This window comes from Eubalaena glacialis, chromosome 18 (assembly GCF_028564815.1).
Source record: "Eubalaena glacialis isolate mEubGla1 chromosome 18, mEubGla1.1.hap2.+ XY, whole genome shotgun sequence".
Classification (NCBI taxonomy): domain Eukaryota; kingdom Metazoa; phylum Chordata; class Mammalia; order Artiodactyla; family Balaenidae; genus Eubalaena; species Eubalaena glacialis.
In genome coordinates this window covers 58259265-58282332 of record NC_083733.1, presented here as the reverse complement: position 1 = coordinate 58282332, position 23068 = coordinate 58259265, and the positions used below count along the sequence as shown (strand labels likewise).

General features: G+C 57.1%; 2 protein-coding genes across 4 annotated transcripts in view; one reads left to right on the top strand and one right to left on the bottom strand.

Moving 5' to 3' along the window:
• GRIK5 (glutamate ionotropic receptor kainate type subunit 5) overlaps positions 1-11988 on the bottom strand; it is a 51001-nt gene extending 39013 nt beyond the window's left edge. Inside the window, exons 1-6 of one of the 2 annotated variants that reach the window (XM_061174459.1) lie at positions 11041-11988; positions 7403-7531; positions 6932-7096; positions 4503-4600; positions 4239-4404; positions 1367-1545 (exon numbers count right to left, since the gene is read on the bottom strand). In XM_061174459.1, the coding sequence (XP_061030442.1) occupies positions 1367-1545; positions 4239-4404; positions 4503-4600; positions 6932-7096; positions 7403-7481 (687 nt within the window). In that variant the 5' untranslated portion in view covers positions 7482-7531; positions 11041-11988. Of the gene's footprint in view, positions 1-1366; positions 1546-4238; positions 4405-4502; positions 4601-6931; positions 7097-7402; positions 7532-11040 lie in introns of those variants that run through there. The other variant, XM_061174460.1, reaches the window with a different exon arrangement.
• A 661-nt stretch (positions 11989-12649) lies between these two features.
• Positions 12650-23068, top strand: ZNF574 (zinc finger protein 574). 2 transcript variants are annotated; one of them, XM_061172877.1, is made up of 2 exons: positions 12650-12972; positions 20097-23068. In XM_061172877.1, exons 1-2 carry the CDS (start codon positions 12825-12827, stop codon positions 22802-22804), a joined length of 2856 nt encoding a protein of 951 aa, XP_061028860.1. In that variant the 5' UTR covers positions 12650-12824; the 3' UTR covers positions 22805-23068. The 2 variants fall into 2 exon arrangements, with proteins under 2 accessions (XP_061028860.1, XP_061028859.1); XM_061172876.1 differs by lacking the exon at positions 12650-12972 and adding an exon at positions 17498-17658.

Genomic DNA, 23068 nt, shown 5'->3' with positions numbered 1-23068 from the left:
CTGCAATCTTTAAAAGCACTTTGCAATGAAAGGCAGCCAATTTAAATCTCAAGATTCGGGAATTCTCTGGCGGTCCAGTGGTTGGGACTCCACGCTTCCACTGCATGGGGCACGGGTTCAATCTCTGGTCGGGGAACTAAGATCTCGCAAGCCATGCAGCGCGGCCAAAAAATAAATAAATAAAAAATAAATAAAAATAAATAAATCTCAAGATTCATGTTGTGGGCCCCCTTTCTCACAGTCCTCAAGGAAAACAAAGCTAGAAGACATCTCCATGCTAGGAGTACCCAGTTCTGTCCTGCTACCATCATTAGAACATGAAATGGCACCAGACTGCACTGCCTGTGTGGCAGGAGCTGTTATCACATGGGTTACAGCCCATTCCAGGACAGAAAAATGCAGGCTCGAGAGGAAAGTGACCACCGGTCACTTGGCTCACACAGGAGGGGCTGGGACACCGGCCCAGGCCTGCATTGTCTGCCTCCAGAGCCCGAAATCTTTTCTCTAAGCCTCAAGAGCCCTGTGGATTCTGTCCACACTTCTTCCTGTTAGCTACGATCGGCAATGATATATGGTTTTAATTTTTTAAAAACTGGAGAAAAATAAATAATACAGATTAGATTATGAGGAAAAATTAAGAGCAGGGAACAATGAATGATTAATGAATGTGGGTCACCATTGGATGGCATGCGGAGGGCCCATGGGGAAAGGTCCTGCGCTGGCCCTTCCTGGGTGGTGCCCTTGAGCCAGTCCATTCCCCACCGGCCCAGAACCCCTGCTTCTTCATCCAAAAAATGGTATCATACCTGCCCTGGCCTGCAGGTTGGGGTGAGAGCCAAATTACCTTTTTTTTTGTGGCCACACTGCACGGCTTGTGGGCTCCTAGATCCCCGACCAGGGATAGAACCAGGGACCCCCTGCAGTGGAAGCGCGGAGTCCTAACCACTGGACCGCCAGGGAAGTCCCGAGAGCCAAGTTAAAGAAGGCGCGCAAACACCCCGACACAGAGTAGGAGAGGCACTCAGTAAAGATGACAGGGCGCTCCCACTACGCCCGCGTTTATTCTGGGCCAGGGGCTGTACCAGCGCTTCCCCACCTTTCACTCATTAACCCTCACAGCACCCCACTGAGGTAGCAAGTATGCACAGAGAGGGAAGGCGACGGTCCAGGGTCCAACCAAGGGTGCAGCCGGCAAGCAGCTGAGCTGAGAGACAAAATTTCCTATTTAGCATTTGCACGTAGGAAGCGGGGCTCCGGACCGCCATGTGACAACTGAGGCCCGTGGGCCTTGGTTGACTTGTTCTGTCACCCCATGTTTCTGCTCCTGACCCTGTAGGGAAATCAGAGAGGGGGGGTGGGGACCCACCTTACGGAGAATGAGGTGGGAAATGGATGCGTTGGCGTCGATGATGATGGTGGACACTTTGTCATCTCGGATCTCCTTAAGCAGCGGCGTGGGGTCCCGGCTGTCGTCCAGCATCCTCACCGACAGCGTGTCCTTGGAGATGAGGAAGCCGCGCACCAGTTCCTCCAATCGCAGCAGGCCTGGGGTGGGGTGGGGGGCCCTGAGTTAGAGCCCCTCCGTGTGCCTGGAGATGGGGTGGCTGCTCCCTCCTCTCTGGCACGGGGTAGCTGGGGAGAGGACCGGGGCTCACTCAGGATGTGGGGTGGCAGTTCGGAGTGCAGCTGGCTCTCTTGGGGTGCTGGGCCCAGGGGCCTGATGCTCGGGTCCTCTCAAATTGAAGTCCCAACCGAGACCTCCCCCAACCTCCAGACCGCTGTCTCCTGTCACCTTTCTGCCCCCACCGGGCCGCGTGACAAGCGTCGCACGCTTCACGTGTGCATAGTCGCAATCTGCTCTCCTCACCAAACCACCACACCTCTCCGGGTCAGTGAACAGGCTCCAGCTGGCCAGGCGCTCAGGCCAGAGCCCTTGACGGCAGCCCGGCCCCTGTCTGTCTCTCACGCCCACGGCCAATCCACCCAGGCTCTACTTTCAAAACACACCCCGTGGCACCGCGTCCCGGTCACGGCCCTGGCCCGAGCCGCTGTGACATCAGCCACGCCTGCCCCCAGAGGGTCTGTTCCCTACACAGCAGCCAGAACTGCTGCTGGAAAGCAGATGTGTCCTCCTCTGTTCCAAACCCTCCAACGGCTTCTCGTTGGTTCAGAGTGAAGGCCAAAGTCCTCACGGCCTCCCAGGCCCTACTCCAACTGACCACTCGCCTCATTATGTCCCTGACCTCATCTCCTCCTCTCTCACTCGCTTGGCTCCGGCCACGCCGGCCTCCTTGTTGTCACACACACACACACACACACACACACACGTGCCCCATGGCCTCTGCGCTGACTATTCCCTCTGCCTAGAACGCTCCTCTCCAGATCCCCACATTCCAGACCTTTACTCAGATATCACCTCCTCAGTGAGGCCCACGCCAACCATTCTATTTCAAATTGCACCCCCTTACTCCAGCTCTCCCAGTTCCCGTCATCCTCCTCTATTTGTCCACAGGACTCACTACTCCTGACCAGACCACGTCTTCTCTATGTCCACTGCCTGGCTCTTCTCATTAGGTTTGACAAGGGCCTGGCTCATGCACTGCCACATCCCTAATACCAAGAACAATGTCTGGGGACTTCCCTGGTGGCTCAGTGGTTAAGAATCCACCTGCCAATGCACGGGTTCGAGCCCTGGTCCGGGAAGATCTCACATGCCTCGGAGCAACTAAGCCCGTGCACCACAACTACTGAGCCTGTGCTCTAGAGCCCACGAGCCACAACTACTGAGCCCGTGTGCCACAACTACTGAAGCCCGTGCGCCAGAGCCCGTGCTCCGCAACAAGAGAAGCCACTGCAATGAGAAGCCTGCGCACCGCACGAGTGGCCCCCGTTGGCCACAACTAGAGAAAGCCTGCACACAGCAACGAAGACCCAACACAGCCAAAAATAAATAAATAAAACAAATAAGTAAAAAAAAAAAAAAAAAAAAATGTCTGGATCACGGCAGGTGTGCAGTGAATACCTTTTGAAAGAGAAATCCCTCCTGGAGGTGACTGAGCATGGTCCTCTCTCTCTCCAGCGGCACCCACAAGTCCGTCAGCCTCCCAGACGTCTCCACTTGAATGTCTCAAAGACACCTCAAACCCAACGTGTGCCCCTGAACTGACTGTCCCTTCCTCCTCGGGCAGGACCTGGTCACCATCCATGACCCCACCCTCTCCCTTCCCTCACAACTCTCCTCAAATCCATTCTGGCCCCTCGGTCCCCGTGCCACCACCTGAGCCTTAACCAGGACCATCCCTCCCCGCCTCTAGCCGCTCTCCATGCCACATCTCGTGTCATGGAGTCTCCAAGTCTGCTCTCTATGGTGCAGCCAAAGAGCTCTTCCTGCAACACACTCATACCTGCCCGGTGTGGGTACTTTCCATGGCCCCCATCGTCTTCAGGAAAAAACATAAGGCCCTCAGTGATCATGCCCCATTCCCGGGTCCTGCTTCATTGCTCCCACACTGGGAGCATCTCTGAGCCTCCCGGGGCCTCGCCTCTGCCCTGCCCTGCCCTCTGCTTGGTACATGCTCCCTCTCTCCTCTCCCACCTCAACTCCTCCCTACCCTTCAGGTCCAGCTTAGAGGTCCCTTTCTCTGGGAGGCAGGCTCTGAACCTCCCAGACTAGGGTTGGATCACCCCCGCTTAACTCCTGAGAGCTCGCAACACTCCGCATCACAACTGCTCACCACGGTGTCCCCCAGTGGCCCCGGAGCTCCGGGAAGCTGGGGACCACGCCTAGCGTTGTCCACTGCTAAACCACCGGGACCTAGCAGGGGCCCTGCTCCGAGCACGTGCTCAGTCACTATCTGCGGACTAAAGAGTCTCTTTGGGGGTGGGAGCGGGTGGGGAGGGGGGTGGTCTGTGGAACCAGAGGTCTGGGTTCCTAAAGGGGAAGGGATGGTGGGAACTAGGAGAGCCTGTGTCTGGATCCCCCAGGCCTTAAAATCAGGGGGCCATTCATGACTGTGGGAGGCTAGATGTCTTAGGAAGGGGAGTTTGGGGAAATAGAAAACAAGGCATCCAGCTCTCCTCCCTCATGGGACTTCCCTGGCGGTCCAGTGGTTAGGACTCTGCACTCTCACTGCCAAGGGCCTGGGTTCAATCCCTGGTTGGGGAAACTAGGATCCCACAGGCCGGGCGGCGCGTCCAAAAAAGATAAAATAAAATAAAAAACAGTTCTCCTCCCTCACACTCGGCCTTGGCGCAGATGAGGCTGGCCGAGGGGTAGTTGAAGGACTTGAGGATCCGGGAGACCGCCAGGCTGACGTCCTCGTTACTCGGGTACAGGCTGACAGACGCGAAGCGAAGGTACTGAAGGCGGGGCATCTCCTCGGGACCCACCTTGACGTGGGGGATCTGAACAGAGAAGGACCTTTGCTTGCATCCTGCTCCCACCTCCCCAGCCCTCGCCTCCAGGGACCGCCCCCCACCCCAACCCCGCGCTCCCGCCTCACCTCCTTCTCCCCACAGATATGGCTCACGGTGGAGGCCGACGCAGGGCTGGAGGAGGGCCCCAGGACAGACACGACCCCCTTGGGTAGGATCTGACACACTGTGAGGGGTGGGAAGAGACCGCAGATTCAGGGACCCTCTTCCTCCTCTCTGTCCCCGCCCTCAGGGAACTGCCTTGGCCCAGGAGAGAACCCGACACTCCACATGGAGCTGCCTGATCTTGCCCCACCACCTGGGGACCCAGAAGCCCCGTCCCTGACCCAGCCCACCGCAGGAGACAAAAGGAGGGGGCACAAGACAGAAGGAGACAGGAAGACATGGCAACAGAGGGCCGGCTCAGACCAAGAGAGAAACAAAGGAAGAAATGAAGAGGATACACCAAAGACCTCCTTCTGGCTGCAAATCCAGTGTCTGGTTTCTCAGCTTTTGTCTCTCTTAAGCTTTTTAACCACGCACAGCCTAAGGTGCATCCAACACCCCCTCTACCCTGAACCCACAGCCAAGGTCCCCTCTACACTCTACACCCCAAACGCCATTCCTCTGTTGCATTTACTTGCTCCTCTTTCTTCCATTTTCTTTCTCCTTAAACATGCGTGCATCTCAAGACTGGGAGGTGGGCGGAAGCCTTGGTTTTTACCTGTCCAGTGCCCATCCCTGTGGCAGAACCCTAACTTTTCCTGAGGGAATCACATGGTTCCCAGAATTGATTGATACCTGACCCAGGATCAAAGGACCACATTGTGCTGGCCACAGGGATCGGTTCAGAGATGGGGACAGGCTCAAACTAGGCCACTGAGAGCTTTCCCCAGGTCCTCTGCTAAAATTATCACTGGGTTTGCTAAACTGGTGAGATGCAAAGTTTTGAGCAGTTGAGGCCATCTTGCCACCAGCTGGGGAGGGTATTCCTGAAAATGAAGCCAATTTAGAGGAAAGTAGGACCCAGAGATGAAGACACAGAGGTTCCTGGAACATCATTTGAGTGCCTGTATTAAGCCATGCCTGAAACAATCCTGGGATATCATTTGGGTACCTGGATTCAACCAAGCCTGAAATTAATCTTTAGGCCTTTTAGTGACATGAGCTGATAAGTTCTCTTTTTTCCTTAAGGCAGCCTGAGTTGGGTTTCTGCCACCCAACTAAGAGCATCGTAACTAAACGTCTCATCTTCCTCCAAACTTATTCCTCCTGTGCCTTCCATGTTGGTGACGGTCCCACCATTTACACACACCAAATACCTGGAAATGGTCCTTGCCTTCAATCTTCCTCCTAATGGCCAATTAGTCACCAAATCCTGTCTCTTTTTTGTCCCCAAATTTTCTCATATCTGTCCCCTTCTCTTCGACCCCTCCTCCCCTGTCCTACTTTAGGGTTGTCAACTCAGGCACGCACCAGTCTCCTCGCCAGCTACCCACATCTAGCTTCCAGATTCCACTTTCACCATCTCCCTGTTCCAAACCCATCAACGACTCCCCACTGCCTGCAGGTGAAGGTAGCGTCTTTCAGCCTGACCTGTAGACCTCCTCGAGCTGGCCTGTCAATCTGCCCAGCCTCACCTCCCACTGCCGAGCCACACTCCAGTCCAAAAGTCTCTCACGATCCCCCCAAACACGTCCTGAGTCCGGGTGTTCAGGATGGGTGCCACCCCACATCAAGTTCCTTGGCTCCAAATACTCAGCCCTCCCCTCCGCCCCAGCTCCCGGCTACAGGCACATGCCTGGAATACCATCTCCCTCCATACTCTCCAACCCGGTCTCTCATTGTGTTCTGTGCTATACCAGTCAAAAAAGTCCAGGAAACACTGGACCCCATTCTCCCTCTCAGTGATCTGAAACACACATGAACATAACAAAGACTCTGATAAAGGCCTGCAGGAAAGAAATCTGTCTAAAACACCTTTGAAGGCAGCATCTCCCGAAGGTCTATGTCCCCAGCACGTCTGTTCAAGGGACATTTGCTCAGTCCGTGAGTATTCAGCAGACTCATGCACCGCTACCATAGGGCTGGTTGTGTTCCACGGGGCATACCTTGAGCAACACCTCTCCCTCTATATCCTGCTCATCTTTCAGAGCTCAGCTTCAGTGTAGTCTTCTCCAGAACACCTTCGCTGTCCCTGCCCCTGAGGCACCCTGGCCTCGCTGCCTGGGCCCCTCATTACTTAGCTCTGGGGGTTAAGTGTCCCCAGCCAGCCGTGAAGCTTATCTTTCAAACGAGGCCCTCAGCTCCTCCAGGGCAGCACGGGGGCTGATGCTCTCCCCACCGCCCCAGGCCCAGCAGCACCATCTCTGGGAAGGAGAAGGCAGTGCAGACGGGAAGGAAGGGGCGGATGGCGCTAGAAGAGAACACGGCAAGCTGAGGCGGCCAAGGCCGAGGAACAGATGGAGGGCCGCCAGCCTGCCCTGCCTCACCCCACGGCCCCTGTGGCCCTGCTCACTGGTGTCCGTGGTCTCGTACTGGCTGTCCCGCTGCAGCTCAAAGATGTCTACTTCCACGCGGGCCTTGGCTGGGACCTCGATGATCCCGTTGATCTGCTCCCGGGCCAGGGCCAGGGCCAGACGTTCACCACGGCCACACACTGTCTGGTCGTCCAGGATGGCAGCTGAGGGGACACAGGAGTTGGGGACCATACTCCTGGGTCCTGAGGGAGGAAGGGCTGGGCTCCTGGATTCCTTGGCTCTGAGGGAGGGCTGGAGATGGGGTCCGGGCTCCAGACTCCCGGATCTGAGGTTGGAGAGAGCCGGGATCCGGACTCCTAGGTCCGGGGGAGGAAGGAGCCGGGGGCTGCTGGGCAGAGGCCCAGATCCCTGGGTCCTGAGGGGCTGGCAGGCCCAGGAAAGAGCCCCAGGGAGGGCTCTGGGAGGGCGTGTGAGGAGGCAGGGCCAGCGGGGGCGCTGTAGGGCCTCACCCATGCGCAGTGAGGAGAGCACCTGGCAGCTGGGGCTGGCGAAGGCAACAATCAGCAGCAGCAGCAGCTCAGCCGGCATCTTCCTCCCCTCCTCATGGGGACGCAGCTGCCGCGGCCCCCACTCGCCACCTGCAGGGAGACCCCCAGCCCACGGGGAGATCGCTGATACTGGGGCCTCTGAGCCCCTTTGGGGACTGCTGGATGGGGTGGTGACCACAGAGCCTGGGATGCTGTTGCCGAGCTCTGAAGGGCCCTGCCCTCATTAGAGCTGGAGATACTGAAGGCATCGCTGTAGGGGGAGCTGAGACTCAGAGGAGCACTAGCCGGGAGAAGCCCACAGCACACAGGCACTGAGTGGGAGAGACACTGCTAGAGCCACCAAAATGGGAGGCAGGCATGAAAAGGATCGCAGGTAAGAGCGAATTCCAGGAACCATCTCCACCCCAGGAGGAGACCAGGATGTGCCACCCCCCCACCCAGTTCCGCCCCTGTCTCTGGGCAGGCAGCTGTTACTAGGCAACAGAAACCGGCTGGAGAGGATGCAGTGGTTGCTAGGCAACCCCATCCCAGGCCTCACTTGCCACCTGCCTGACGTCCCTGGTTCCCACAATCCCACAGGGAGAGAGGCCTGGACATCCGGGGTCTGGAGGGGAGAGTATCCAGGAGTTAGGAAACTTGGGAAGAGAAAGACACATGGAGACACACAGATGGAGTCAGATGGTCAGACCCGAGGCACCTAAGGGACTAAAAAAGAAAAAAGGAAAAAAAGAAGGGTAAAGAGAGGGAAGGGGGGAAGCAGAAAGACAGAAAGAGGAAGAGAGGCCGGAGGTGGGAGGGATACCAAGAGACTCAGGAAAGGAGAAAGGGAAAATAGGCCAAAATATAAGGGAACAGAAAGATGATATGAAGACAAGAGAATGGGGATAGCAATGGAGAGAAACAGAGGAGAGTTACAGGAAGATGAGGACAGGACTAGGAAAGAGAAAGAGGGAATAGACAGGAAGACAGTGAGACACGGAGATGGAGAGAGAAAGGGCAGGGCAGGGAGAGGAAGAGAGCAGGCAGGCAGACGAGAGGGAAATCAAGACACAGGAGGGACACAGAATAGAACAGGAAGACAGAATGGAGAGAGGACACAAACCCACTCGAGATGCCACCAGAGACCTGGATGGGAAGACTGAGTAAAGCAAGGGGTACACTGTCTGCAGAAGCGGATGCCAAACTGTGCCCCTGCACCCTGTACCAGGAAGCTGAAGACTAGGGACAGACAGTGAGTCTCTGCTCCCCACAACTGCTCCAGGCGCCCTGGGCTTCCGCAGGGTGACCACTGGGCAGGGATGAGTCTGGCCAGATGCATGGTGCCCCCTGGCCAAGGGCCATGCCCCCAAGGGAAGGGACACTTGGGTTTCCGTGGGAGGGGGTTACTGAGAGGCCTAGAGTGCTGTGAGGTGAGCCTGGGGGGCTCCCCGCATCCCACTCATGCCCATGGAAGGAGGGCTCAAGCTGGTGAGATGGTAGAATGGAACTTGCTAATGGAGACAGAGGCACAGTGCAAAATTCAGATCGTCCCTTGAAGCCAGAAAACCTAGGCCAGGGCCACAAGAGACCCCCCTCAGTCCCTGCTCTGCCACCGACTCCCAGGTGACCTCGAGCAGATCCCTCTCTCTCGGGACCTCTGGGAAAGACAGGCTGGGGATGGGAGGGCCTGCTGGACAGCCTGGGGCCTGTGGACTGTAATCGACATCTAAGGTGAAGGCCTGTCAAGGATGGAGGAGCAAGGGAAGCAGGGAGAAACTGGAAGGAGAATTCACAGGGGGAGGGATGTGGAGGGCGGGGCTAGGAGAGAGGCGGGAGTGAGGGGGTCATCCTGAGACACCAGGGGCTTCTGGGGGCAAATCAGGGAGCAGAGACTAGAGGATAGATAGAAAGACCGAGAATGAGACAGGGGCCAGAAGGGCAGGGACCCACAGGTGGCAGACACAGGTGGGAGCCCAAAGAGACAGTCCAGGGACAGGGCTGGGGGCGGCAGATGGACACAGAGGCACAGGAAGGCACAGATAGAAAAACAGACAGACCAAAAGTAAGTAACTGGGGCTAAATGAGAGAGAAGGACACACAGACATCACCTACAAGTGGGACACCAAAGGGGACAGAGACAACACAGAGAGCGTGAGAGAGGAGGGGCAGGGAATCAGGCCCGAGCCTCACAGGCCCAGGTACTTAGGCAAAGCCAGATAAGGATGGGAACACAGCAGCTGAGTGAGCGGAAAGGGCCCTGCCAGGGCAGGAAGACAGACAAGTGGGCAAGTGAGAGATATCGCAAAGGGGAGAGGGCAAATGAGGTGAGGCAAAACAACTAACAGGTACAGGAACCGTGGGGAGAAGAGAAATTGCAAAACTCTGAAAAGAAGGAGGGCTAGTCGGAAAGAGACAGAGAGAAAAGGTATGTGAGCCACACAGTTTCTCTAGAGAAGAGGAAGGGGCAAGTGGGACAGACACAAGATAGAGAGACAGACTCCCAAACAAGGAGAGAGGAGAAGTGAGAGTCAGGGAGGGAAACTGAGGGAGGAAGAGTGAGTGACCTGGAGGGGCACAGGCAGGAGACAGGACAAGCACCCACATAAGGGGGGCAAGTCCACACAGAGGTGCATCACTCAGAGCACCTTGGAAGGGGCGGTCATTCCCAGAGCCTGCAAGCCCCAAAGGGAGGGAAGGAATGGGAACCAAAGGCCTGGCAGGGGAATGGAGAAGTGGGAAGAGAGAATGGGGGTGGGGGGGAGATCACCATAGAAAAGATAAAGTGGACCATGGAGGGGGGCAGTGGCTAAGGAGTGAGGGATGGAGGAGACAGGACGAGGAGTGGATCCGGGGGAAGAAAGCAGAAAAGTAAGAGAAGGAAGACGGCCTCCGAGCCCAGAGTTAGAGAGGCAGACAGGGGAGCAGAGGCACAGGCAAAGCAAACAGGGGACAGAGGGCAGTGGAGAGAGGGCTAGACCGGGCATGGGATCCTCCCAAAAGAGAGAGGAGAGACAGGGGAGTTTTGAGAGACAGAGGGAGGAGAGGGAGATGGAGACAGAGATCAGCAGAGACACACCAAGAAAGGGCTGGGCTAACAGCAAGGAGAAACAAGTTGGACAGAGCCAGAGAGAGGCCCAAGAGACACATGAAATGGAGATTCCAAAACGGAGAGACATTTCCAGGAGATAGAGACCGGCTGGGATGGGACGCATGGCAGGCAGAGAGGATGAGGCTCAGAGGAAAGAAGAGAGACTGAAACAGAGTGAGAGAGCAGAGCCGGTCACCGCGGGCTGAGGCTGGAGCAAGCAGGGGCGGAGACCAGCCAGGAGTCCCGGAGAGGGAGTGAGACCGCAAGTAAGAGCCAGCCAGCCCCTCAGGAGCCCAGCAGCTGGGGGCTGGGAGGCAAGATGAGCTGGGTACCCAGAGGAAGGGGTGAGGAAAGGCCAAGGGGAAAGGAGGTTGGGAGATGGAGGGCGCAGGGCAGGCCCCTGGTGGGGGAGGGTATTTGCCGTTCCGGGGAGCAGGGGAATGCGGGGGGGCCCCCCACCAGGCCGCAGTGAGCCCAGCCTTCCAGGACCCAGGCCCGGCCTCAGCCCAACCCCCATCCTGCAGACACTCACGGATCCTGGTGGGACGGAGGGCTGGGCTCCCTCGAGGCCCGAGGAACGACAAGGGGGAGATGCTCTGACGCTGGGCGGTGTGGCTGGGGCGGGGGGAGAGGGCAGTCCACAGGGCCCCCTCCCCCACCTCCGGCAGTGGCCCCCTACTAACCCAAAATGGGGGTGCTCCCAGGGCGCAGGGAGGAAGGACAGGTGGAAGAGGAGAGGGCGGGCCGGGGAGGGGAGGAAGGGGAAAGGAGAAAATGGAGGAGGGAAGGGGAGAGAGGAGAGGGGGAAGGAGCAAATGGAGGGGAAGGAGGGAGGAAAGGAGGGAGGAAGGTGAAAACGCAAGGGAGGGGGCACAGGCAGAGCCGGGGGAGGGGGAAGCCGGCCCAGTCAAGGGCCCCCGCCCCCTCCCCTAGCCGGGCCGGCCTGGGGGGGCCACGGGGGGCGAGGACTGGGTGGAGACAAGGAAGCCGGCCATCGGGAGAAGTGGGGGAGGGGAGGGCTTGGTGGGGGGGAGGGGGCCACCCCTTCCCCCCTCCCCCCTGGAGCCCCGGCCCTGCCCTGGAAGAGGCTAGGGCCTGGGGACCTCAAGCCCTCAGCCCCCGCGGGAAAGCATGCTGGGGGAGGGGAGAGGCGGAGGAGTGGAGGGGCTGGGGAGGACGGAGTGCCGGGAGACCCAGAGAGCGATGAGAGGGCCGGAGAGGTGGAGAGATAGGGAGGAGGGAGAGGAGGAGGGAGGGGAGGATGGAGAGAAGCAGGTGGAAGAGGGAGGCGGAGGAGGGTGGGGTGTCCCGGGGGCACCCAGCGCAGGGCCTCAGCAGGAGGGCCTGGCCATGGACCCCTGGTTCCCTATGAGGAGCAGCCGCCGGCTCCGGGTCCCCAGCTGGGCCTGCCTTCCTGCTGCTGGCTGCCACCACCGCCGCCGCCACCACCACCACTTCTCCTTCTCCCCTCCGAGGCCGCCGCCTGCCTGCCCGCCTGCCACCCGCGCTGGGTCCTGGAGCGCAGGGGGGCGGGGGGGAGAGAGATGAGGGAGGGAGGGAAGGAGGGAGGGAGGGAGGGAGACGGGGAGGAGGGCGGGCAGGAGGAAGGGAGGCAGGCAGGCAGAGAGAGAGAGAGAGAGAGAGATCGAGGGAGGGGAGTCGGGGGAGGGGGAGCCCGTATTGGTCCGAGGTGGGGGACCCCCGCGAGGAGAATGCTGATGAGGGGAAGGCGCTGCATTGGGGAGGGCCCACCGGGAGGGCCCACCCCCGGCCACCTTCTCCACCACACCATGCCACCGCCCTGCCCAGGCAGCCCTTGGGCACAGGAGTCCACGGAGACACAGCCGAGAGGCAGGGAGTCCTGGGGAGAAGGCCATGGAGCTGGGGGAGAGGGCTACAGAGATGAAGAAAAATGCAGAGAAACAGCAAGACAGCCATCAAGAGCCACAGAGGTGGACCAAGGTCCGCAAACCCCACAAGGACAAGGACAGGGAAAAGCCCAGAGCAAAGAAAGGGCCATCTAGACCAGGGAGCAGACCACAGAGACAAGCTAAGGACCTCGGAGACAAGGGCAGCTCGTGGACTCAGAGAGCCCCCCATGAAGATGGGGGCAGGGGGCAGCTCATAGACTCAGAGAGCCCCCAGGAAGATGGAGAGAGGCCCACAGGAGCAGAAAGCACTCCTCAGGCATGGGGAGTGGTCCATGGTGACAGGAGAAGACCACGGACAGGAGGAGAGGACCGCAGAAACTGGAACAAGGACGCATATTACAGAGACAAGGAGGAGGGCCAAGAAAAGTGGGAGAGGGTCACGGAAATGGAGGGAGGCCCACAGACACCAGAAAACCCACCAAGGCAGAATGTGGACACAAAAGGCCCACTGAGGCAGGAGCAGCCGGCCCATGGAGAAAAGGGAGAAGCCCCCAGAAATAGAAATAGCCCCCACGGAGGTGAAGGGATGGGTGGTGAGTATGGGAATTCTCCATCATGCAGAAAGAAATCCTGGGGACCTGAGTGGGTGGGGAGAAGATTCACCCAAGCATAGAGGCAGTGGGAAAGGGCAGGGAGCTGGAGGGCAGAGCCAGCAGAAGTGGAAGACTCCCTCCCTCTTGGAGAGAGCTGAGCGGGGCAGGGGGATGGAAGAGAGAAGCAGAGACACAGATCTTGGAGTGGGGGTGGGTGGTGCACGGCTGGGTGGGGGGTGAAATTTTGGGGGAAGGAACATGACAGTTGGCGCTGAAGGCTGAGTCCATGACTCACCACCACCCCCAATGCTCGTGATGGGGAGGAGACACTGAGACACTCACGTGCAGCCCCCAGCACACGTGACCGCATGCCTCGCGCGCACACACTCTGCACGTGGCAACTCTCACATCGGCCTGGCATGGGAGGCCCCCTGCATCCCCCACATGCTTCTGACACATACGTCTGACCCTGAAGGACCACCGACTTTACAAACACCTCCTCGCCCTACTTAAGGGGGCCCCAACACCCACCCTCAGCTCCAGCTTGCTCTGAAAGCCCAGACTCGCCCTGGCCTCTAGGCCTTTGCTTATGCAGGGACCCCAGCGTAGAATGCCTATCCTGGATTGAAGCTGTCCCAGAAGTCCTAGTCCTGTGCCACCACCTCCAGAAAAACTGATGCAGGCCTCAGCTTACTCCTGTATCATCTGAAGTGAAGGGACCTAGTCAATCCAGATAAATTGGGAAATACAAGCAGAAGGTCACAGCAGAAAGGGGCCTGATAAATCAAGCCTGACCCTTCCATTTTCAAGTGGGCAGGAGTGAGACTCTGCCCCAGGGCATGGAGCCTGTCAAAGGCTGAGTCTAGCTTCCAGGTTATCTGGTTCCTGCCCCTGGTGATTTCATCCTGAGGGCAAATCCAGATTACTAGCTTTAGAGCTCACTGGTTACCACCAATGTCTTTCCTTTACTTCTTGCATTCATCCATTTAGCATGCCACTCTGGACGTCCCACCTGCCAGGCAGTAGAGCCTGGGAGCCAAGAGTATAGACCTCGGAGTCAACTCCTGGGTTACAATCCTGGCTCTGTCTCTTCCTAATGATGGACAAGTTATTTAATTTCTCTGAGCCTCAGTTTCTTTGCAAAGTGAGAGCAATAGTTCCTCCCTCCCAGGGTTATTGAGAGGATTAAACTGGATGATGCATGGAAAGCACTGAGCATAATACTTAGCAAGTCATAACATACTCAAGACACATTAGCTATTATTACTAGGCTCCTTGAGATCCTAATAAAAATAACTTACATAGATTAAAAAAAATTTTTTTAATTAAAAAAATCTTACTGAAGTATAGTTGATTTACAATGTGTTCATTTCTGCTGTACAGCAAAGTGATTCAGTTATACCTATATATTCTTTTTCATTAGGGTTTATCACAGGATATTGAATATAGTTCCCTGTGCTATATAGTAGCACTTTGTTGTTTAATCCATCATACATATAATAGTTTTCATCTGCTAATCCCAAACTCTCAATCCTTCCCTCCCCCACCTCACCTCCTTGGCAACCACAAGTCTGTTGTCTATATCAGTGAGTCTGTTTGTTTCGTAGGTATCTTCATTTGTGTCATATTTTAGATTCCACATATAAGTGATATCATATGGTATTTGGCTTTCTCTTTCTGACTTACTTCACTTAGTATGATAATCTCAAGGTCCACCCGTGTTGCTGCAAATGGCATTATTTCATTCTTCTTTATGGCTGAGTACTATTCCATTGTATATATGTACCACATCTTCTTTACCCATTCATCTGTTGATGGACATTTAGGTTGCTCCCATGTCTTAGCTATTGTACATAGTGTTGCTATGAACATAGGGGTGCGTGTATATTTCCAAATTATAGTTTTGTCTGGATATATGCCCAGGAGTGGGATTGCTGGATCATAAAGCAACTCTATTTTTAGTTTTTTGAGGAACCTCCATACTGTTTTCCATAGTGGCTACACCAATTTACATTCCCACCAACAGTGTAGGAGGGTTCCCTTTTCTCCACACCCCCTCCAGCATTTAACTCTTACATAGCTTTTACTCTGTGCCTCACAACCACACAAGACAGGGGCTATTACCCTGCAAGTGAGGAAACTGAGGCACAGAGGAGTTGACTTGCCCAAGACAACAGCTAAGAAGTGGCAGGGCCAGGATTCCAATCCAGGCAGCCTGGTTTAATTACATGGGTCTGGAGTTAGAGTTTAATCTAGTAGAAAGTTAGGACACCCAGTTAGAATCCAATCGAAGGACATAGCAAGAAGAGTGGCTAAAGAGTCAGACCTAGGTCTGACTCAGTGTTTGGGGTCCCCTAGTAGCTTTTTGGCCTTAGGAAAGTAAATGACCAATTCCTCTAGACTCAATTTACTCATCTGAGAAATGGGGGGTGGGGTTAGAACAAGTGAATCTCCTGCAGCTCCTGTCCTTGGGAAGTAGCACTGGAAACGTAACAGAGCTGGGGCAACTTGCTCCCAAGGCTCTGAGGGCCAGAAGGGGACGTTGAGTAGGAATGGCCAGAGCTCCTTGAACATATAGGTACTCCAGCTTCCCTGAGCTGTGGGGGCATCAGCCTGGAAGGAGGGCACCCTAGAAGAAAGGAGAATATAGTCCAGACATTACAGGGTCACTTTCTTCAGGTTCTCACCCTGGTTGTCCTTCAGGTCATCTACCCCCTACATTTCCTGTTTCTTCAAATGAAACTGCCTGAGCTGTCTGAGGACTGGGCACTGTCACACCCACTGGCTCAGCCCTGGGGTCGGGACTGGCCTGAGACCTTAGTGACACCTGAGTAAGGGAGGTGGGACAGGGGCCAGGTTTCCCAAAAGGCAGGGATTCAGACCTCTGCCCTTGGCTAGAGGAAGCCTGTGGGTACCATGGCAGGGAGAGAAGGGGCCCTCGAGATCCCCATTGCAACTTCCTCTGTCCTGTCTGTCCTGGCTCTGAAAGCCTTGATAACAAAGGCGGGAGAGACACTGTCCTGGACTTGGTTTCCTTTGCGATTCTCTTGGACCAGGGCCTGGGCTGAGGGGAGCTTGGGGGAAAATGATGATCCATCCGGATAGTAGTTTACTGGCTAGCTTCTTCCTGTCATTTTTCAGTGACCTCAGAGAGAGGCCCTCCCTGCCACCCAAGTTCATTCCACGCCCTCTGCCCACCTGCTGTATTTTCTTTACAACAGTCACTGGCTGTCTACATTTATTTTTGTACCTGGTATTTTCTACCCTCACTCCTCACTAAAATGTAAACTCCATGAGGGCACAGACTTTTCTTGTTCCTTCTCTATCCCTACAAAGAAGATTAACCTTGACCTGGCATATCGTAGCCAGTTATTAAATAATCACGAATAGAAAACAAAACAAATGGAACTGCCCGTCCCTGATTTTATGTTTTCCCCTCCATTTCCCATTTCCTCCCTTATCCTTCAGGTTTTCCTTGTTCCCTCAGATTCCTTCTCTCCTTGCTTTTCCTCCGACATTTCTTCTCCCCCTCCCTCAAGAGTCCCTCGGTTTTTCTTCCCTTCCTTCTTGCTGCCTTTATTCCTCTTTTTTTTTTTAATTAATTAATTTATTTATTTTTGTCTGTGTTGGTTTTGTTGTTGTTGTTGCCAATCCGGGGCTTTCTCTAGTTGCAGAGAGCGGGGGCTACTCTTCGTGGCGGTGCGCGGGCTTCTCATTGCAGTGGCTTCCCTTGTTGTAGAGCACAGGCTCTAGGCGCCCGGGCTTCAGTAGTTGTGGCTCACGGGCTCCAGCAGTTGTGGCTCACGGGCTCCAGCAGTTGTGGCTCACGGGCTCTAGAGCGCAGGCTCGGTAGTTGTGGCGCATGGGTTTAGTTGCTCGGCGGCAATGTGGGACCTTCCCCGTCCAGGGCTCGAACCTGTGTCCCCTGCCTTGGCCGGCAGATTCTTAACCACTGCGCCATCAGGGAAGTCCCTACTCCTTTCTTTCTAATGAAGTGAGTCTGGAGCCTTGATTTCCCCTTTTTCTCTCTCCCTGCAATTAGTGCTATAGTTTCCCGTCTCCCCTTCGCGCTGACCGTGCTTCACTCTCTCCTTTCTTTCCTCTGGGATTCCTGCGCCTCGAGTCCCCCGCCTCCGCCCTCCGAGTGTCGGATGCCTCAATTTCCCCCACTTTCCCCCTCGACCCCGAGGCGCCTCCCGACCGGCACCCCCAACATGGCGCCCGAAGCAGCGCTCCACCGTCTGACGTCACCGCGCTATCCTCCCCTCTAGAGCCTTCAAACGGAATCGCTGAGGAGGTGGAGGAGGAACATCCTTCAGGGGGCGTAAGGGGGCGGGCACTATCAACCCGGGGGCCGGCCGGTGAGAGAACGTCGCTGGAGGATTGGTTGGGCGCTGTGGGGGATCCCAACGTCACATACTATTGGCCCAGGGCTCGGAGACGTGAGCGTCGATTGGCAGAACGGCAGGGGCCAGACGGGCGATGATTGGGCTCATTCGCCATCGGCGCGGCGGCCGACGAGGAAGGTGGGAGGGGCGTTCCTGAGGGCGATTGGGGGCGAGAGCGAGGTTGCGGAGCTGGCGAGAGGAGACGGCGGGAGCTAGAGAGGGCGCAGCACTAGGGTGGCCGCACGAGGGGAGGTGCGGCCCGGGCCCGGGCCCGGGGCGTGCGAGACGGCTGAGGCGGGTAAGTGCGGGCGGGCGTGTGAAGGGCCGGCCGGCTGGGCTCCCCACCCTCCCCCCGCGGCCTCCTCTCGTCACCTCGCCTGCGCACTGAGGGCCGGAGGGGGGCGCGCGCCGGGAGGTGAGGGCGGAGCGGTACCAACGGCCCGCGGGACGCGCGGGAGGCTGGGCGGGGGCCGGGCCGGGGTGGCGGGTGGGAAAGGGGCCAGAGTCCTGGGAAGGGCTAGTGAGGTGGGACGGGGCTCGGGCTGGGGGCTGGCAGGGACCTGGGTGGGAAGGGAGGCGTTAGAGCTGCCCCCGGGAGGGTCTCCAAGGCTCCTGGGAGTACGCGGCAAAGGGCTGGGCGCTGGGACAGTCCAGGACCGAAGGAGGGTGGACGGTTAGACGGCAGTAGGGTGCCCAGGGAGGGGTTTAGGCCGTGAGAACAGAGATTAAGTTAACATAAAGAGAAAGTCTAGTTATTCCTGGAGAGTTAGGCCAATGAGAGGGGTCTATGGTGTGAAAAGATATCAGGAAATGGATGTGCCTAGAGGGGAGATTTAGAGCTGAGGGAGAGGGAGAGGTCCCGGTGTGAAGAATGGGGTTACATTAATGTGAAGAGTTAAACCACAGTGTTGGGGGGGGGCGCGTTGGGTACCCTTGGAATGGGTTGAGAGGGGTCTCCGTGCAAAGAAGGGTTATGTTTTATGTTATGTTATGTGAAACTGGCGTCTGGGTGTTCCTAGAATAACTTGAGGAGAAATGGTCTTTCTGAAAAGTACTAGGAATTAGGTCAAGGTGAAGAGTAGGAATTGGGGGTCCCTGGAGGGGGTTAGGGTGGTGAGAGAGATCTGTGTGTTAAGGCGGGGAGGTCTGGGTAGCCGCAGGGTAGTAGGCTGGTCAGAGGGGCCTGGGTGTGAGGAAGAGGGGTCTGGCTATCTGTCAGGGTTAGGGTGGTGGTAGGAGGGGTTCTGCCGAAGAGGGGGTTTCAGGGTATTCTTAATGAGATTTGGACAGTGGGAGGGATATGTGGGAAAGGAGTTTAAGCCATTATGAAGTGTAGTGTGTATATCCTTGGATTGGAATAGAGTATGTGTGGGATCTTTTTGTGGAAAAGAGGAATTTTGATATGAAGAGGGGGGTCTGAGCATCCCTGGAATGGGTTAGGGTGGGGTTGGGTCTTTTTGCAAATAAGAGGGGCTTAGGTCGATACGAAGAATGGTGTCTGGGCATCCCTAGAATGGGTTGGGGTGGGGAGAAAGGGAGTCTTTTTGCAAAGAAGAAAAGTTAGGCTAATAATGTGAGGGGGGGGGGCGTCTGTCCCTGGAATGGGTTAGGGTGAGGGTGGGTCTTTTTGTAAAGAAGAGGGGTCTGGGTATCCCAAGAATGGGTTAGAGTGGGAGGGGTCTTTTTTGCAAAGAAGAATATGTGAAGAGAGGTTCCGGGAATCCCTGAATGGTCTAGGGTGGTTGTCTATAAAGAAGGAGGATTTAAATCAGTATGAAGAGGGGGTCTGGGTACCCCAGAGAGAATTAGAATTGTAGATGAGGTCTCAGTGCACAGAAGAGGTAAGTGATTAATGTGAAGGGTGTCTGGGTGCCCTGGAAACATGAGTTAGGGTGGTGGGAAGGGTCTGAATGTGAAGAAAGGATTAGGCTTTTGTGAAGATGGGTCTGGGTGTTCTGGATAGGCCCTTAGGGTTGTGGGAGAGGGCCTTGATTTGTAGAGGGAGTTAAATAATTTGAAGAGGGGGATCTGGGAATCACGGGGAAGTGGTTAAAGTTTGGAAAAGGTCTGCGTGTGGAGACGGGTTAGGCCAACGTGAGAAAAGTTTATTGATGTGAGGAACCTGGGCACCAAAGTGAGAAAGCAGGTGACGGCTTGTGTACAAAGGAGGAGGGTTGCACCATGAGAGCGTGCCGAAAGTGGCAGGGCCCTGGGGCAGTTTGAGTGGTCGGGGTGTAAAAAGAGATCAAGAACCTGGGGGTGGAAGCAGAGGAGGAGTGAAGCTGTGAATAGTGGGTGGTTTGGGCCTGTGTGAGGACTCTCCCCGGCAGCTGGGGGTAGGGATGGGGTAGTGAGTTGGTAAGAAGAGTCAGTGGAAGGAAATCTGACTGGAGAGGGTCCTGTGTGATAGGTTGGGGCTTTGGGCCAGCTGTGAGGCATGAGAATGAGAGATTGGACAGGTTGCAAGGATCTGGTAGGTGGAGTTTAATGCTAGCTGATTCAGAGGTGAGATTTGGGCAGATTCACTGGGAACGGACTGCGGGGAAGGTTTTGTGCTTGGTGCTCTTGTGTGTTCAGGAGAGGAAGGATTGTTAAGGAGTGGAAATATGGCAGCAAGAAGTTAGATGGGGAAATTGATCTAGGATTTTGGTAGGGGAATGATAAAGGGAAAGAATTTTCCCTAGGAAGGACTGAGGAAGCAGTAGCTTAGATACAATTTGTCCCCACCTCTCCCAGCCCAGGGTCTTGCTGCCGTCATGACTGAGGAGTCAGAGGAAACAGTCCTATACATTGAGCACCGCTATGTCTGCTCTGAGTGCAACCAGCTGTATGGATCCCTGGAGGAGGTGCTCATGCATCAGAACTCCCACGTGCCCCAGCAGCACTTTGAGCTGGTGGGTGTGGCCGACCCTGGAGTCACTGTGGCCACAGAGGCAGCTTCTGGCACGGGCCTCTATCAGACCCTAGTGCAGGAGAGCCAGTACCAGTGCCTGGAGTGTGGGCAGCTGCTGATGTCACCCAGCCAGCTCCTGGAACACCAGGAGCTGCACCTGAAGATGATGGCGCCCCAGGAGGCAGCGCCAGCTGAGCCAACACCCAAGGCGCCCCCCCTGAGCGCCAGTACCATCCACTATGAGTGTGTGGATTGCAAGGCTCTCTTCGCCAGCCAGGAGCTCTGGCTGAACCACCGGCAGACGCACCTCAGGGCCACTCCCACCAAGCCTCCGGCTCCAGTTGTCCTGGGATCCCCAGTTGTCTTGGGGTCCCCCGTGGGCCAGGCCCGCGTGGCTGTGGAGCACTCATACCGCAAGGCGGAAGAGGGTGGGGAAGGGGCAGCTGTCCCCTCTGCCGCTGCCACCACCGAGGTGGTGACTGAGGTGGAGCTGCTCCTCTACAAGTGTTCTGAGTGCTCGCAGCTCTTCCAGCTGCCAGGCGACTTCCTGGAGCATCAGGCCACCCACTTCCCGGCTCCCGCCCCAGAGTCTGAGGAGCCTGCCTTGCAGCAGGAGACTCTGACCCCATCACCTGCAGAGGTGCCTGTGTCTCAGCCTGACTCCCTGCCATCCTCTGACCACAGTTATGAGCTGCGCAACGGAGAAGCCATTGGACGCGATCGCCGGGGGCGCAGGGCACGGAGGAACAACAGTGGAGAGCCAGGCGGGGCAGCCACCCAGGAGCTCTTCTGCTCAGCCTGTGACCAGCTCTTCCTCTCACCTCACCAGCTACAGCAGCACCTGCGGAGTCACCGGGAGGGTGTCTTTAAGTGCCCCCTGTGCAGTCGTGTCTTCCCCAGCCCTTCCAGTCTGGACCAGCACCTCGGAGACCACAGCAGCGAGTCTCATTTCCTGTGCGTGGACTGTGGCCTGGCCTTTGGCACAGAGGCCCTCCTCCTGGCCCACCGGCGAGCCCACACCCCAAATCCTCTGCATTCGTGTCCATGTGGAAAGACCTTTGTCAACCTCACCAAGTTCCTTTATCACCGGCGTACCCATGGGGTTGGGGGTGTCCCTCTGCCCACAACACCAGTGCCACCGGAGGAGCCTGTCATTGGCTTCCCTGAGCCGGCCCCAGCAGAGACTGGAGAGCCAGAGGCCCCGGAGCCCCCCGCTGCTGAGGAGAGCCCAGCAGGGCCCGCTGCCCCAGGCACCTACCGCTGCCTCCTGTGCAGCCGCGAATTTGGCAAGGCGTTGCAACTGACACGGCACCAGCGTTTTGTGCACCGGCTGGAACGGCGCCATAAGTGTAGCATCTGCGGCAAGATGTTCAAGAAGAAGTCTCATGTGCGTAACCACCTGCGCACACACACAGGTGAACGGCCCTTCCCCTGCCCGGACTGCTCCAAGCCCTTCAACTCGCCCGCCAACCTGGCCCGCCACCGGCTCACGCACACAGGGGAGCGGCCCTACCGGTGTGGGGACTGCGGCAAGGCCTTCACACAGAGCTCCACCCTGAGGCAGCACCGCCTGGTGCATGCCCAGCACTTCCCCTACCGCTGCCAGGAGTGCGGAGTGCGTTTTCACCGCCCCTACCGCCTGCTCATGCACCGCTACCACCACACGGGCGAGTACCCCTACAAGTGTCGCGAGTGCCCCCGCTCCTTCTTGCTGCGCCGGCTGCTGGAGGTTCACCAGCTCGTGGCCCATGCCGGGCGCCAGCCCCACCGCTGCTCGTCCTGTGGTGCTGCCTTTCCTTCCTCGCTGCGGCTGCATGAGCACCGCTGTGCAGCTGCCGCTGCCCAGGCCCCGCGGCGCTTCGAGTGTGGCACCTGCGGCAAGAAAGTGGGCTCAGCTGCTCGGCTGCAGGCCCACGAGGCAGCCCACGCAGCCGCTGGGCCTGGGGAGGTCCTGGCTAAGGAGCCTCCGGCCCCTCGGGCCCCACGGGCTGCTCGCACACCAGTGGCCTCCCCAACGACCCTTGGAGGCATGGCCCCTGCGGCCCCTGCGGCCCCTGCCCGACGCCGTGGCCTGGAGTGCAGCGAGTGCAAGAAGCTGTTCAGCACGGAAACGTCACTGCAGGTACACCGGCGCATCCACACAGGCGAGCGGCCATACCCGTGTCCAGACTGTGGCAAGGCCTTCCGTCAGAGTACCCACCTGAAGGACCACCGCCGCCTGCACACTGGTGAGCGGCCGTTCGCCTGTGAAGTGTGTGGTAAAGCCTTTGCCATCTCGATGCGCCTGGCAGAACATCGCCGCATTCACACGGGCGAGCGGCCCTACTCCTGCCCCGATTGTGGCAAGAGCTACCGCTCCTTCTCCAACCTGTGGAAGCACCGTAAGACCCACCAGCAGCAGCATCAGGCAGCTGTGCGGCAGCAGCTGGCAGAGGCAGAGGCTGCCGTCGGCCTGGCTGTGATGGAGACTGCAGTGGAGGCTCTGCCCCTGGTGGAGGCCATTGAGATCTACCCTCTGGCTGAGGCTGAGGGGGTCCAGATCAGTGGCTGACCCTGCCTCATGTCCCTCTTCAGCACCACCATGCCCTCTTGCTGAAGAACTTTCTCTACCATCCCCTTAAGTCTCTGTACATACTGTGCCCCTTTTCTACCCCTCTCAACTGCCATGTAAGTTCTGTAACTGGATTTATTCTCTCTTCTGAGGGGGGTGCCCTGGGGTCCTTGATGTGCATAAAGGTGCCCCCCACACACACACACCTGTTAGCTCTGGTGGCCCCAAGGTGAAATGGTCAATAAAGACTGAGTTGGACATTTA

What these genes read in the sequence shown, in the direction of transcription:
- ZNF574 (XM_061172877.1), top strand. Translation starts at nt 12,825, where the DNA reads ATGGAGGGAGGCCCACAGACACCAGAAAACCCACCAAGGCAGAATGTG. An exon ending in CGGAGGTGAAGGGATGGGTG is followed by an intron (nt 12,973 to 20,096) that starts GTGAGTATGGGA and finishes CACCTCTCCCAG; the next exon opens with CCCAGGGTCTTGCTGCCGTC.